We start from the raw sequence: 15,127 nt of genomic DNA, 5'->3' as shown, positions 1-15,127 counted from the left end.
AGATGGGAAAACAAAATAGAAAACTGACAGTGCAAAAAATAGACTCAGTCATATAATTAAATCTCTTTAAAACGCATAAATAGAAATATCTCATTTCAATAAATAGGATGTTATTCATTCACACCAGTGTGTGAGTGTGTACAGCGCTATACAAATACAGGCCATTTACCATTTATTCATTCTGCCTTAAAAATGTAGAAACTTTGCTCACTGTTGACATTTATAGTTTGCTTACATTTATTTAATGTGTGAGAACCGCTGGGCTTGTTTTTATTGGCTGTCTTGCATAACCTGTGCTTTGGATCTTCCTTTGCTTAAATGGATAAATATGATTTAAGTGAATAATATGAACTATGAATATTCTGTTTCCTCTCTGCTTAAAATTCTCTTAAGTCCTTCTTTCAGTCTCACCTTAGAAGCAGTTTTTATGTCTTTACTTTTGTTTTATCGAGATTTAGTCTCAACTTTGACGGGACCATGTGAGAAATATCAAGATTTTACAGTTTCGATTATTGTTTGTACCTTTGGAAGCTTTGTGAATACTCGCACAGATGTCAGCACTTTAATCCTCGAGCACGTGTGGGGGGGGCGTTGTGACTCCCACTGCTAATTCGCTGTGGTTGGACAGCTTCTGTTTGTTTGTGTGCAACAATATAACTGTAAAGAAGGTTGTTTCTGATTTTAAGAAAATTAAAATGGCAGCTGCTCCAAATGTAGAAAAAACAGAAGATTTATCTTTTATTTTTTTGAAAATTCACATTTACTGTGATCATGTAAATAATTTATCATGTTTTTCTTTGACAAAGGCCAACAGTTACAAAATTTAAGACACACAAGACACAAAGCAGACAGTTTCCTTCTATTTGAATCAAAAGCAACATTTCTTGCTTTGAATCTCAGAAACATTCATCCTAACCTGAAGTCAAAAGTATAAAAAGTCTGTCCTACGAATTTAAAAAATCAAATATGTTTGAAAAGAAAGAAAAGGGTGAGATCTGTGCCCTGTACAGCTGACTGAGGCCCTGTGAGGGTTTGTGAACACAGCAAATGCCAGAATTTAAATCCTCTAACGAACTAAACCTTTACAGTCACAGAGGATTTAACAGCTTCGTAGTGTTGATTGTTTACGCTGTGGCGTCACAGACGTCCACGTTAAACTACGAAGGACTCAAACGTTACAGTCGGTGCACTGGACAGTAACATGTTTCCAAGCTAAACTCTTTTGTGTGCATTCAGCAGACACAATAACACAACACAGTGTAATAAAGGACACGTAGAAGCTGTTTGTCAGCGACTCTCAGTCAGTTTTAGTGAGGAATGAAATCTCAGAGGTGCTACACAATCAATAGTGTCTGCAAATACTTTGTGGTGTTCAGCTTGGACATGTTCTCTGTTGCAGTGCTCGACATGCTTCGTTTCCTGCTGCAGTTACACCTCGCTGCATACATGCGATCGTGCTGTTCCTGTAAATGTAGGACTCAGTGATGACCTGCAGTCATTGCTAAGTTTAGCCGTGCACACTCGATTGAACATCATTTTCTTGATGTCTCAGAAGCAGCAAACTTACTTTCACTTCTTTCTGGATCCCCCCCCCCCCAAACCCCCATTAATGCATTTCTATTAAATACCAGAAGCAGCTGCTTTCATAGCTACACTGAGCTTCATGCATCAGTGAGAAGAAGAGAAGAGAGAAGAAAAAGGCCAATGGACGGAGGTTTTGTTTTTCATCAAAAAACATCTTCTCAATTAGTTATTTTGCGTATGGCATTGTGTTATTTTCACATGCTTACCTTTACAACAGGTAAGGTTTGCAATACTTATGAGGAATAAAAACAATGACTGACTATCCAGCTACACTTCATAAGGTTGAGTCTCAGCTGTTAATTACAGCTTGTGCTCAACCAGGAGCCACATGTTCTTGTCCCAGTTTATCATCTTTCCCACTTGGCAGCTGTTTTCATCGTTGCCTTCGTGGCTGTTTCCATTTGTGCTTCCCCGATCCAGGTACCGTCACTGTAACGCATCAGTTCAAGGCACAAACGCGTCCTCGCTGCTGTGTGTTACGTGGTTGGAGTTTATTTGGAATCAGTGACCTCTGCAGAGTGTCCCGCCTCCAGCAGGACCAGTTAACTGGCTCACCATCAGGTTTAACAGCTTGCACCAGATGCACTGGGATGCTTGTGATGCACCGACTGGCCGACCACGATTCACCGTAACAACCAGTGTTTCAGCTCTGATGTGAACCTGCTGCCGCTTCATTGGGCTGGTTTAGCAGTCGCAGGCCGGGCCTTGCTGGGCTCAGCTATCGCCTGAGTGTTATCAGTTCGAGCTTTAGCGGTCTCTGGACGGGTTTTGGACTCTTTCTTTGGCGCTGGGAGGGTCAGCGGTTCCCAGAGGAAGAACTCGTGCAGGAGCGTATTAACAGGATCCGGACACTCCATCATGACCATGTGACTGCCGTCCTCCAAGACCTTCAGGAACGCCATTAGAAGTATCTGATAAAAATAAGGATAAGAATAAAGGTTAGACTCATCACCAGCTCAACACTTTCTGAATGATATTGTCAAATATTTCTGCAAATAACAAACTACAGTTCAAATGAATGAATCAGAGTCAAAGTGTGAATCCAAACAAAACCTTTTGGTCCTTTTTAGTGGGCGGAAAACAAGCACATTATGTGTGTAAGTTGACAGAAGGACACGATTTGGCATTTACATGAATTTCTGTGTCTCTTCTCATGAATCAGCCACTAAAGTTCAGCCGCTGCATCATCGTTTTAGCTGCTGTTTACCTGAGAATTTGTTAAAGCAGCTGATTTTTTTTAAACATTCACTGGATGCTGTAAACTGACCTGATTTCATATTTCAGCTTGTTATGGTGAATTTGTTTGCAAACTGCTGCTCGTTTAGCAAAGCACTGATTCAGTTGTTTTTCTGGCCACCTGAGAATTATATTTCTATCTTTGCTTTGATTACCGACCCCTGAGGGAACGATCTGTTTCCTAAGCTAATTTCATCGCTGTGTGCAGAGCAGCTATTTTCATCAGAGAGAAGAACCAGGCTGAAAGATTATCAAATGTTCACCAGAGAGTTCAACTTGAAACACAAAGCAAGGTGATGATTCTTATCTTATATTACATAGCTTTGAAATTATGACGCTCTTCCACGTCTTTGTCCCGTCTTCCTCCAATCACCCCAGCTGGTTGCAGCAGATGGCCCCGCCCCTCCCTGAGCTGGTTCTGAGGTTTCTTCCTGTTAAAAAGGAGTTTTTCCTTCCTACTGTCACCATAGCACTTGCTCATTGGGGATCTTCTGATTGTTGTGGTTTTCGCTACCTTACAATATAAAGCACATTGAGGCACCTGTTGTTGTGCTTTGTTGCTGTATAAATAAAGCTGAACGTCTGTCTTAATGAAGTTTTTTAACTGGATTTTCTTCTTTCCAAACTGGGACACATTTCTTATCCTTTTCACCACAGAATGATGTTTTCAGTCCACAATCTGTTATTTATAATAATAATAGCTTCATTAGGAAGTGTGAGACCCCCCACTTACTTCTGCCATTCGTTGGTCCTCTTCAACAGGGACAAATTTGTCATGCATGCCATGCACCAGCAGGACGGGCACTGTCAGCTCAGCGTGGTAGACCTCGTCCCCCTCAGGCCAGTACTGCCCGCTCATCATGGCACGCAACACAAAAGACGACACATTGAAGGCATTGTTCTCTTTCAGCAACTGCTTCTCCCTGGCGCCCTGCCGAGCAAAGCCCGCCCTGCAGAGTAGACGACATTTATACCAAAGAAAAAATTATTATTTTAAACATTAATTTAACAGCAGATTAAACATAAGAAGAATTATCCTACATACATGATATTACACATACAATAAACAGGATTTGCTACTACAGACAGTTTTACTGTCTGCACGACTTTTATTTCTTTGTCAAACTCTCTTACTCACACTCTTTCTGCAAAATGTGTAAATACGATTGGTCTTAAATAAATATTGGCACTATGATGTAATATTGAAAAAGCAATGTATAACACTGCAAAATACCCAACTGTGTGCACATTTCATCTGACTGGACTCATTGCGTTTATGTTTAGGAGGCTACAAACCTGAACTTCAACTGTTTAGAGAAACAGAAAACAAACTGAGTCGTGCCTCCTTCCTTGGAGGATCTTTCAATTTCGCTGTCTTACTTGAGAAAGCACCAGGCGAGCAGCGGGGAGAGGCAGTGAAGCACACAGGTGGGCAGGTTGAAGATGGAGCAGAGGCTGGGCTCCAGAGCTGTGGGACCGCCGCCGTTGATCATCACCATCTTGTGAATTTGTTCTGGATATTCATGAGCCAGGAAGGTGCAGAACGACACACTAGACAAAAAGAACAACAGGCCGGTTACAGGACAGACTGAAAAAACCAGGTAATCATGCTGTGGTAGTCATCTTTGAAATCTACTGTTCAGAATTGGCCTTTTTTTATGTGTGAGTCCAAATATTGTGCCTCACTTTTTCACTTGCTCATTTTCACAAGTCAGCACGTCTTTAAAGTCTGGATTAAATATAGTGTGTAAGAAACTGAGCAATAATTATCACAGTTAACAGCAATAACACTGATTTTAATGGCTATACAGGAAGTAAAAGGAAGTTAGTGTAGCATAAGACCCAGCTAAATAACAGACAGAATAAAATTTAGCATTATTTATATTCACTACACTCGAAAAAGTATTTATGCACAAAATGCCGACTTCAAGTCATTTGTTTGCAGGAAATTACAGGAATTTGATTACGTGTAAACTTTCCATGTAATTTTTGTTACATACAATGCAAAACACACTTATTAGAATCTGGTCAAAAGGAGTTCACTGGATGGGCATAGATTCAGTTTACAGGTTTATTCAGGAGGCAGAGCATACATACTAACTGAAGGCTGGCGGTTTGTGGGTGGTGCCAAATATCCTTGGGAAAGATTCTAAACCCAAGTTAGTCCCCAACCCCAACCAATCACAGCAGATGGCCCCGCCCCTCCCTGAGCCTGGTTCTGCTGGAGGTTTCTTCCTGTTAAAAGGGAGTTTTTCCTTCCCGCTGTCACCAAAGTGCTGCTCATAGGGGGTCATATGATTGTTGGGTTTTTCTCTGTATCTATTATTGTACGATCTACCTTACAATATGAAGCACCTTGAGGCGACTGTTGTTGTGATTTGGTGCTATTTAAATAAAAATGAATTAAAGTTGCTCTCTGATGCATCCATCAGTGTAAATGTTAGTCAGAAAGCACATATGCATAGAAAAAATTGCTTGGATGAATCATGTAAGTTGTATAAAGCTACCTGAGTGCTGAGTAGAGTAGAAAAGCACTTTATAAGAACCAGTCTGTTTACCATTTATTCTGTTGTATTTTACTCAAAGTTATTGTTTCATGCTTATGAGGGCAAAGAATCATTTATTTAGTTAGACTAGAAAGTCCCTTTGAAATTAAATATATATGTTATTCACATACTAAATGTCTGTGCTGTATAATTTACATTTGTGGTTTTAATTATAGCTCTAATTATAGAAGTTTAACAGTTCTTCTTAACATATCTTTTGTTACTGTATAGCATGTCCCACTGTATGTTGCTACACCTTTTGTTTACTGGCAACTTTATTTTCCATAGCTTATTATGATGTGTCTAAAAAAACTATTTTTAGAATTAGTTTTGAACATTTTTAATTATTCATCCCTTGTGGTCTTTGAACCAGTGTATTTGTTTTTATTGTAGCTTAATTGGTGTTATTTTTGTACTTTTTATTGTTTTTAATGTATTTAATCATTTTTGTGTATCACTTTATAACTGCTGTGACTGTTAAAGTGCTTGAAGTTGGTTTGGTAAAATTCTTGTTTTATCTTCATGAAATCTAAATATGTTGAATTTTAATGAAACTGCAGAGTAAATTCTTATATTTCAGAACCTCCAGTAAGATCTCAGATCTTTGCCTGACAAATGACTGAAACAAAGAGGCGCTGAGGTTTCCTGAACACTTCTGGATGACCTCCGGACCGTGTTCTGTTTGAACGCTGTGATCTGGGACTCACCCGTAAGAGTGTCCTATGAGGATATTCCTCTTCCGAGCGTATCTCTTGAAGATGATTCTCATATCCTCAGCCAGCGCATAGAACGTATACGCTGCAGGAATCTGCGGTGCTGAGCTGGCTCCGTGTCCTGCCAGGTCCGGGGCAATCACTTCGTAGCCCAGCCGAGAAAAGAAGTCCAGCTGGCTTCCCCAGATATCCAGCGAACCTCCGACTCCGTGAATGAAGAACAACGTCACATCTGGATGTGTCCCTTTACAGGCTGATATCTTCCTTTCACAGTCAATCACCACAGTGCGCTTGGGCTTCCGCCTGCGCTTCCTGGGTTGCTGAGATTGGTCAGTCTGTCCAGCAGCAGAAGCCTCACCCACTGCTGCTGCTGTGTCGGATGCGCCGTTGTTTCCAGCCGTGAGAGAGTCTGATCTCGCCTCAGGAATGCTGACGGGCGGCGACGAATTACCACAGTCCGTCAGTTCTACCTCCATGGTGCTGTTGGGTTCTGTCTCTCCATTCTGGCAGCTTTTCAGCTCTGCACTCGCCCTGTCACCCAAGTTCTCAATGAACAGCTGTCCGTTACGGTAAACTGTGATTTTTCGTTTGCAGCTCACACTCCCACCAAGCCCGGTGGGCTCCTCCACCACCGGCCTGTCGGGGATGATATGCCGAACTCGCAGAATGCGGCCCGGTTTTACCTCCACAAACTCGTAGCCATCAGCAGGTTCTGAGGTTTCTACAGGAACCACAATATTGGTCGGCTTTGAGGTGAAGCAGCAGAGCAGACCTTCCAGAAAGCTGGTCAGCATGGCTGCCAGTCTGCAGGGAATATAGTCACATAAAAACACACATAAGAAACACGAGCGAAGAGGGTCATTGAAGAGATGCAGACAGGCAGCAATGTGAACCTTTATCATACAAGCAAGCTCTCTAGTTAAGCCAGAATAAGAACACAAAACTATGGCAAAATGATTCTCTGCTCATGTCATTAGAAATTCACTCAGGAAGATGAATATGAGGAGATGAAGGCACAGTACACATGCATACATGCATCAAGCACATGCATTTGGAGAAACAGCAGAGTTAAATGGCAAATATCAACTAAATATATGCTGCATGTCATTTAAGACTTCTCTACATCAACTGACTATCTGGGAAGCTTAAATGTACCATTCAGAGAAATAAACAAGTTCAGGTGCCTTTACAACCCGGCATCTGTTTACAACTTAAAGCCTTGCTGCTTTCTGTCAGATGTAACTGATCACCATCTTTACTCAGCACGGCCTTTCGTGGTATTAATAGACATGAACGGATGGTAATAGCTCCCTGAGTTAAAGCTGTCCACCATGTGATCGCTCTGCAGGAGCAACACGCAGCAGCACTACTGGTTAAAACCACACAACAACCCATCGGTGATTAAAGGTGCTTTTTTTGAAGCGTTGCTCAGTGATTATTGAAGGATATTCATGAATAAAGAAAAGCCAGTGTTACTTTGGTGTAAATTAAGCTCATATAGACAGCACGCTCTTCTTCTTCTACTGTATATCATATTCTTCAATTCCAATACAACCACCTTTCTACTTCCTTGCTTCTTTTGAAACTTCTGCAACAATTTTGTAACTAAACAGCCCCCAAAAGGTGTCGCTGTGCATTACACAGGTCCTCCTGCAGTATCAGTTGTTGGTTGATTATCTGCTATGGCAACAGCAGCCATGCAGGGTCTGCAAGCGTCTCTGCTGGCTGCATTATCCTACCTTCCTCCCTACTAGAAAGGATTATACTCTCAGTCTCTCTGTTTAAGTCCACAGAGCACAATCTGTCTCTGGATAAAAACAGGAAACTATGGCACTGTGCAGAGACAGTTTTATACTGTTGCGTTTTTCTCTCAACTTTACATCAGCTCCTGTTTTCATGTGGGGATTATAAGCACAACGTAAAACAATATTCCTGCTTGGCCCTTTTAGTCCTTTCTGCTTATACTGGCACATCCACTCTCCAAATAACAGTGCGGTGCTGCCTGTACTGACAGGAAGAGGCTGAGAGCGGCATTTTCACATAAGTGAGGGTCGCCCATTCATCTCACAACAAAAGGCATCATTTTGATCAGGCAGAAGGAGTGACGCATTTTATTTCCTGTTCCATTTGTATAAAATACTGGCGAGGCTGGATCATAACCTGAACCAGCTTACAAGCATAAAAGATAAACATTTATCCATCTACCACGCCCCCTGTCACATAGTCCGATCCCCCCTCATCCCCCTCACCAGAATTTACATTTCAAATATTGTATAACAAGACAAAACTGCAAACTCATAACTAACTGAAGCCTTTGATTGAAATACCAAATAATGACACTCGTTCTCTCTTTCACATGTGGCATCACTTCTGCTATTGTTTTGTTTGTATTAAGTGCACACATGAGTCTGTGACAGCAGACAGCCGATCCCTCAGCATGTTTGTGCTCTCTGCTCATGTTGCCTTCATATTGAATCATTTTTGGCTTTTTATAGAACTTATTTTAGCATCGCACTCAACAACAAACAAATCCTCCCAAACATAAGAAGTCCCTTCAAATTGCATTATGTTTCTTCACGTCAATATACGAGCCGCAAGTGACGTGGGCCGCAAGTGGCCCCCGAGCCACGAATTTGACACCCCTGATGTAAATGAACTGAACACAAAGAAGGTCTTAACAGAATCAGGACACATTCACATAGATGCAGAGTGGGAAGGACTCTTTTTTTTAACATATTGTAACACAAAGTCACACATGAAAGTACCTACATTCATCTAACACTATATTTTTTATGCAAAGTACAGCCAGGGTGTTACTATCTATTGATTGAACCATGATGAGCTTATGTTCACAGGCAGATATTCACAACATCCTCCCTGTGGCTGTGCCGTCCATTTAAATATCACCTGATTAAAGTCGTCCCTATTAGTGAGTTTGCTTCTTGCTAAAGTTCCTGCTCGGGCCCTGCGGTCAGAGACTGTGACTGGCTGTTATATAACATTGCATGCAGGTTAGACACAATCACAGTGGGACTGATGCCCAGAAAAACGAGTAGAGACTGTAATTCGGATTAAAAACAACTGCATTAGCTTCACTGTTGCTATAGTCTCACACTTGTTTATTTAATCAGTGTATTAGTTGTGCTGCACCATTAAAGATCCATTGCATTTGCTGACATGTTTGACACAACTAGAATCACATAGCAGGTGTGGACTGAAGCTTTGAAATGTGATATGTTAGTAAGTTATACATTTTTATAACCAGTTTGTTGTAACTACAAATTCATCAAAGTCACCATTAAGAAATAATTTAAGCAAAACAACAACGAAAATGCATCTCTAATGGTTTGGGTGGTGGTCTTCTTCTTCTACTAATAATAATAATAATAATAGGAGTCTTGTACCTGGTATTTAAAGCTGCTGGGCCCATCCATTCACTAAACACAATCAAAGCTCTTTGAATAGACTCACTGTCTGATGCATCAGGTGAAGCAAGTGCCAGAAGGTTTCTCTTTTCAGTGTACACTAGAATGTAACGTCAAATAAAAATCCTTTTCGTTATTTACACCGAATGACCCGTGCGTCTTCAATGACGGAGCTCACCTTTACATAGCGACCTTCGTCTTGCCTCCTGCAGAAATCCTTAAACTACTTTATAATCTGAATATTTACAGTCCGCAGAAAAAAATGGGATAAACACACTAATTAAATCAGAAGGCTTACCTTTCCCTGTTTGCCTTCAAATTCCGTCTAATTTTTCAGATTGTTTTCTCGTCAAGCATCGGGGAAGTAGGAGAACTATAATCTGTTGCGGTCAATCCAGTAATCTAATTTATCTGGATTTTGTTGCCCTGTCCACATGGCGGCCAGTATCGACCGACTGACAGCGCATCTCTTTGTGGGTCACAGGTAGATCCACATATCTGCGCGCTCCAGAAACTCCACGTCCACGCTGAAATATCTGCGCGTGCGCTCAGAAACCCACCGGAGCTCCGCGGATGTTTTTAATCCATCGATAGCTGATCGTCTTACAAACACCGTTGGCTCCCTGTTCTGTTAGTGGGAGTGAACACTTGTCCCCCGCTGCTATGTAAGGGGAGACCAGACAATTGGAGAGAAACCTGTTTGTCCGGCGGGAAAGGTGCCAGTGAAGTAAAACCGATTAACATTTAAATCAATTAAAAAAGCAAAGAAAAAGAAACGTAAAGAAGGGTGTGTGTCGGGGGGGGGGACGGACAACAATACCTGCGGCTTTTCTAAAATAAAATAAAAAGTTAATATAAGCATAAATGTTTGAACAATTGACAATAAAAATCTTGTTGGTCGACATACATTTAAGGGCATGAAGTGTTCCTGCCTGTGTGTGTGTGTGTGTGTGTGTGTGTGTGTGTGTGTGTGTGTGTGTGCGTGCGTGCGTGCGTGCGTGCGTGCGTGCGTGCGTGTGTGTGTGTGAGAGAGAGAGGGGAGGGGGGGTGGCTTTTCATCCGAAACCCACTGGCACACTTTTAGAAAGCACTCAGTCCATTCTTCCTTGCCACCTTTCCTCACCGCTTCCTCTTTGTTTTTCTTGCATCTTGTCTGCTTCTCTCTCTCTCTCTCTGCCACACCCCTTTGTCTCTCTCTCTCTTCTTTTGTTGATCAGGAAAGCAAATTAGCTGAGCCACAGTTTCCCTTTAAATGTGGTCAATTTCTTAGACAGCCTTGCTTAACAAAACCATGAATTCTTTCACTCACTTCTAATAATACTTCCTTCACCTCACTTTTAAATAACTCTCTTTACTCACTTTTCGCGGATGACACCACAGTGGTTGGACTCATCTCAAGGGGGGATGAGTCGGACTACAGAGATGAGGTCAACAGACTGACTGAGTGGTGTTCAGTTAACAACCTCCAACTGAACACCACGAAAACTAAAGAACTTATCTTGGACTTCAGGAAGGGCAGAGCAGACCCGGCCCCACTTTACATTCACGGGAACTGTGTGGAGAGGGTACACTCCATGAGGTTTCTGGGCGTGCAGATATCTGATGACCTCTCCTGGACTACAAATACCACGGCGGTGGTAAAAAAAAAAAGGCCCAGCAGCGTCTCCACTTTCTGAGAGTGCTCAGGAGGAACAACCTGGAGGAGAGGCTGCTGGTGACATTTTACAGAGCCACCATAGAGAGCATCCTAACGTACGGCATAACAACATGGTATGCAGGGTGCTCAGCTGCAGACAGGAAAGTACTGCAGAGGGTCATCAACACAGCCCAGAAGATCACTGGCTGCTCTCTGCCCAGCCTGGAGGTCACTGCAAACTCTCGGTACCTCAGCAGAGCTGGCAATATCATCAAGGACCACTCTCACCCCAGCAACCAACTGTTTGAACTATTACCGTCAGGCCGACGGTACAGGTCACATAAAACCAGGACAAACAGATTCAGGGATAGCTTCTTTCCCAGAGCTATCACCGTAGTAAATAAGCACAAAAACAACTGAACCTATTCCATACCGTCACTGTCATTATATTATGCTGCTATTCATACTGTCATCATATTAATGCTGCTATCCTGTATATATTGTACATACTATTGTTTGAGTACTTACGATTGTTTTTTTTGTACTTTTTATATTTTACATTTATATTTATTATTGAAACTTGCACCAAGGGAGTGGCACTCCAATTTCGTTGTACTCTGTACAATGACAATAAAGGCTATTCTATTCTATTCTATTCTATTCTATTCTATTCTATTCTATTCTCACCAAGCATTTTGCAAGCTCGATTTTACACTGGTTAACTTGAAAGGTCAAATTCTGAAAGTGTCTTGGTTTGAATATCAATGACAGGGGCGATCGTGGCTCAAGAGTTGGCAGTTTGTCTTGTAATCGGAAGGCTGCCGGTTCGAGCCCCGGGCAGTCTCGGTCGTTGTGTCCTTGGGCAAGACGCTTCACCCGCAACGGTGCCCTCTGACCACCACCTGTAGGCAACCTACTGGTGGTGGTCAGAGGGCCCGGGGGCGCCAGTGTCCGGCAGCCTCGCCTCTGTCAGTGCGCCCCAGGGTGGCTGTGGCTACAATGTAGCTGCCATCACCAGTGTGTGAATGTGTGGATGACTGAATGTGTAAAGTGCTTTGGGGTCCTTAGGGACAAAGTAAAGCACTATACAAATTAGGGCTGCCACGATTAGTCGACTATCAAAATCGTCGACGACTGATTTAATAGTCGACGCGTCGTTTGAAGCTTTGTAAGATCCCAAAAGACGCAGGAATAAGTAGCAGGATTTAAGAGTGTAATAACGGACTGAAACAGAAGATGGCAGCACTGCATGTACAAGGATGCCAGCTGCCGTTAAACACCAAAGAAGAAGTAGCTCTGTCCCAGAATTCATAGCGCGGCCCAGCTATGAATGCCGCCATTCCAACAATGGCGGCAGCTACTTAGTTTTAATATTACTCTTATTGTTCTTTCTGGGTCACAAAATAAACGTTTAACATATTTTCAGGCGAGAATGTAGCTGTGTAAACCTCAAATATCTGCTCAGTTTATCAAGACACCGCATATTTTCAAAAGCGCTCCGACGTTTTCGGAGACGTCTGTTACCCACTAGCTCGATAGCTAGCTGGGGGCTAGGCTCACCAGAGCCGGTGAGAACACCGGACTCCCAGCAAATCGTTTTCAAACCCACCGCCGTCTTTCACTACTCAGGTTAAAAATGATATATAAGTCACTTAGATAACTTAAAATGTTATTGTTTGGCTTTTTTCAGTGTTTTATTTGTTCCTGAGTAAATCGGTTTGGCTGAGATTAAAGTTATAGTTTTTACACAGCTGAATAAACGTCAAGCAGACAGCTGATTATCAGAAGTGTGAGATGCTCGAGAATTTACTCCGGTGTCCTGTTATATTTTAGATAGCAAGGAGTTTATTAAACTTCACCGAAACAATCTGCAAATTTCATTAAAATTTAATAAACTATCATCTTGTCTTTATTTTTAGTTAGCACAGACCTTAAACACTTAAAGCTGTAAGCTAATGATAGTTATATAAGAGCAGATGCTGCCGGTGCAATAAGCTGTACTTTTTACGTCCAATGGATGATGATCTGATTAATCGGTAGTCGTTTGTGGCAGCCCTAATACAAATACAGGGCATTTTACCATTTCAGATGACCCCTCCAGTTAATGAGAAGTCATAAGCACAGAACATTCAGTTCAGTTAAATTCAATTCAGACTCATTTATACAGTCATCCTTCAAGACAACAATAATCTAAAAGAGCTTAAATACGTTAGTTTGTGAATCTGAATACTCTCTCCATCTACTTAGCATTTATCCTCCAGCATCATAAGGCCCCGTGGCTGCTGTTGCTATGTAACTAAGCCACTCAGCCAGTTATAATTTAAGTGTCCCTGTTATCCAGAAGCATTTTTTTATGTTTGATTTTATTTTTAATTTATTTTATTTTTTTGTCCTTTTACATCATACAGAGCTGCTGTGTAAGTTGCCATGGCTGTTGTTGCTATGTAACTACTTGTAAGGAGTCCAAGGAGGCAGGTGACAGCGAGGTGGGAGAACATACAGAAACCAAAACCCAGCAATCCACGAGAAACCGGAAGGACTGGCAAATCCACTCATGCACGGTTATAATTTACATCTCCTTTTCAATTCAATTCAATTCAATTCAATTCAATTCAATTCAATTCAATTCAATTCAATTCAATTTTATTTATATAGCGCCAAATCACAACAAAAGTCGCCTCAAGGCGCTTCATAGATTCAGAGAAAAACCCAACAATCATATGACCCCCTATGAGCAAGCACTTTGGCGACAGTGGGAAGGAAAAACTCCCTTTTAACAGGAAGAAACCTCCGGCAGAACCAGGCTCAGGGAGGGGCGGGGCCATCTGCTGCGACCGGTTGGGGTGAGAGAAGGAAGACAGGATAAAGACATGCTGTGGAAGAGAGACAGAGATTAATAACAGATATGATTCAATGCAGAGAGGTCTGTTAACACATAGTGAGTGAGAAAGGTGACTGGAAAGGAAAAACTCAATGCATCATGGGAATCCCCCGGCAGCCTATGCCTATTGCAGCATAACTAAGGGAGGATTCAGGGTCACCTGGTCCAGCCCTAACTATATGCTTTAGCAAAAAGGAAAGTTTGAAGCCTAATCTTGAAAGTAGAGATAGTGTCTGTCTCCTGAATCCAAACTGGAAGCTGGTTCCACAGAAGAGGGGCCTGAAAACTGAAGGCTCTGCCTCCCATTCTACTTTTAAATACTCTAGGAACAACAAGTAGGCCTGCAGAGCGAGAGCGAAGTGCTCTAATAGGCTGATATGGTACTACAAGGTCATTAAGATAAGATGGGGCCTGATTATTTAAGAGCTTGTATGTGAGGAGCAGGATTTTGAATTCAATTCTGCATTTAACAGGAAGCCAATGAAGGGAAGCCGAAACAGGAGAAATCTGCTCTCTCTTTCTAGTCCCTGTCAGGACTCTTGCTGCAGCATTTTGGATTAGCTGAAGACTTTTCAGGGAGTTTTTAGGACTTCCTGATAATAATGAATTACAGTCGTCCAGCCTGGAAGTAATAAATGCATGAACTAGTTTTTCAGCGTCACTCCGAGACAGGATATTTCTAACTTTAGAGATGTTGCACAAATGGAAGAACGCAGTCTTACATATTTGTTTAATATGTGCGTTGAAGGACATGTCCTGGTCAAAAATGACTCTAAGGTTCCTCACAGCGTTACTGGAGGCCAAGGTAATGCCATCCAGGGTAAGAATCTGCTTAGATACCATATTTCTAAGCTTTTCAGGGCCGAGTACAATAACCTCAGTTTGATCTGAATTAAGAAGCAGAAAGTTAGCGGCCATCCAGGTCTTTATGTCTTTAAGACATTCCTGCAGTTTAACTCATTGGTGTGTGTTATCTGGCTTCATGGACAGATAGAGCTGGGTGTCATCTGCATAGCAGTGTAAATGTATGCTATGTCTTCTAATGATGCTGCCTAAGGGAAGCATGTATAATGTAAACAGAATTGGTCCTAGCACTGAACCCTGTG

At 41.9% G+C, this 15,127-nt stretch overlaps 1 protein-coding gene across 1 annotated transcript; it reads right to left on the bottom strand.

Annotated features, from left to right (window-relative positions):
* Positions 1–1,612: 1,612 nt before the first annotated feature.
* abhd8b (abhydrolase domain containing 8b) lies at positions 1,613–10,062 on the bottom strand. The gene is made up of 5 exons (XM_085252765.1): positions 9,803–10,062; positions 6,074–6,883; positions 4,201–4,371; positions 3,554–3,770; positions 1,613–2,495 (listed from the first exon to the last, which is right to left on the bottom strand). Exons 2-5 carry the CDS (start codon positions 6,871–6,873, stop codon positions 2,256–2,258), a joined length of 1,428 nt encoding a protein of 475 aa, XP_085108891.1. The 5' UTR covers positions 6,874–6,883; positions 9,803–10,062; the 3' UTR covers positions 1,613–2,255.
* Positions 10,063–15,127: the final 5,065 nt, after the last annotated feature.

Source organism: Mchenga conophoros, linkage group LG17, assembly GCF_057382185.1.
Source record: "Mchenga conophoros isolate Kocher_MC1m ecotype Shallow Benthic linkage group LG17, M_conophoros_male_GT1.1, whole genome shotgun sequence".
Classification (NCBI taxonomy): Eukaryota; Metazoa; Chordata; class Actinopteri; order Cichliformes; family Cichlidae; genus Mchenga; species Mchenga conophoros.
This window is presented reverse-complemented; position numbering and strand designations above follow the sequence as displayed.

Bases quoted from the DNA above. Each gene is read 5' to 3' on its own strand.
- abhd8b (XM_085252765.1), bottom strand. From the start codon at position 6,873: ATGCTGACCAGCTTTCTGGAAGGTCTGCTCTGCTGCTTCACCTCAAAG. The intron at 4,372-6,073 runs GTGAGTCCCAGA...CTTTTTGTCTAG, and splicing joins CTCATAGGACACTCTTACGG to TGTGTCGTTCTGCACCTTCC. The intron at 3,771-4,200 runs GTAAGACAGCGA...TCTACTCTGCAG, and splicing joins CTCGCCTGGTGCTTTCTCAA to GGCGGGCTTTGCTCGGCAGG.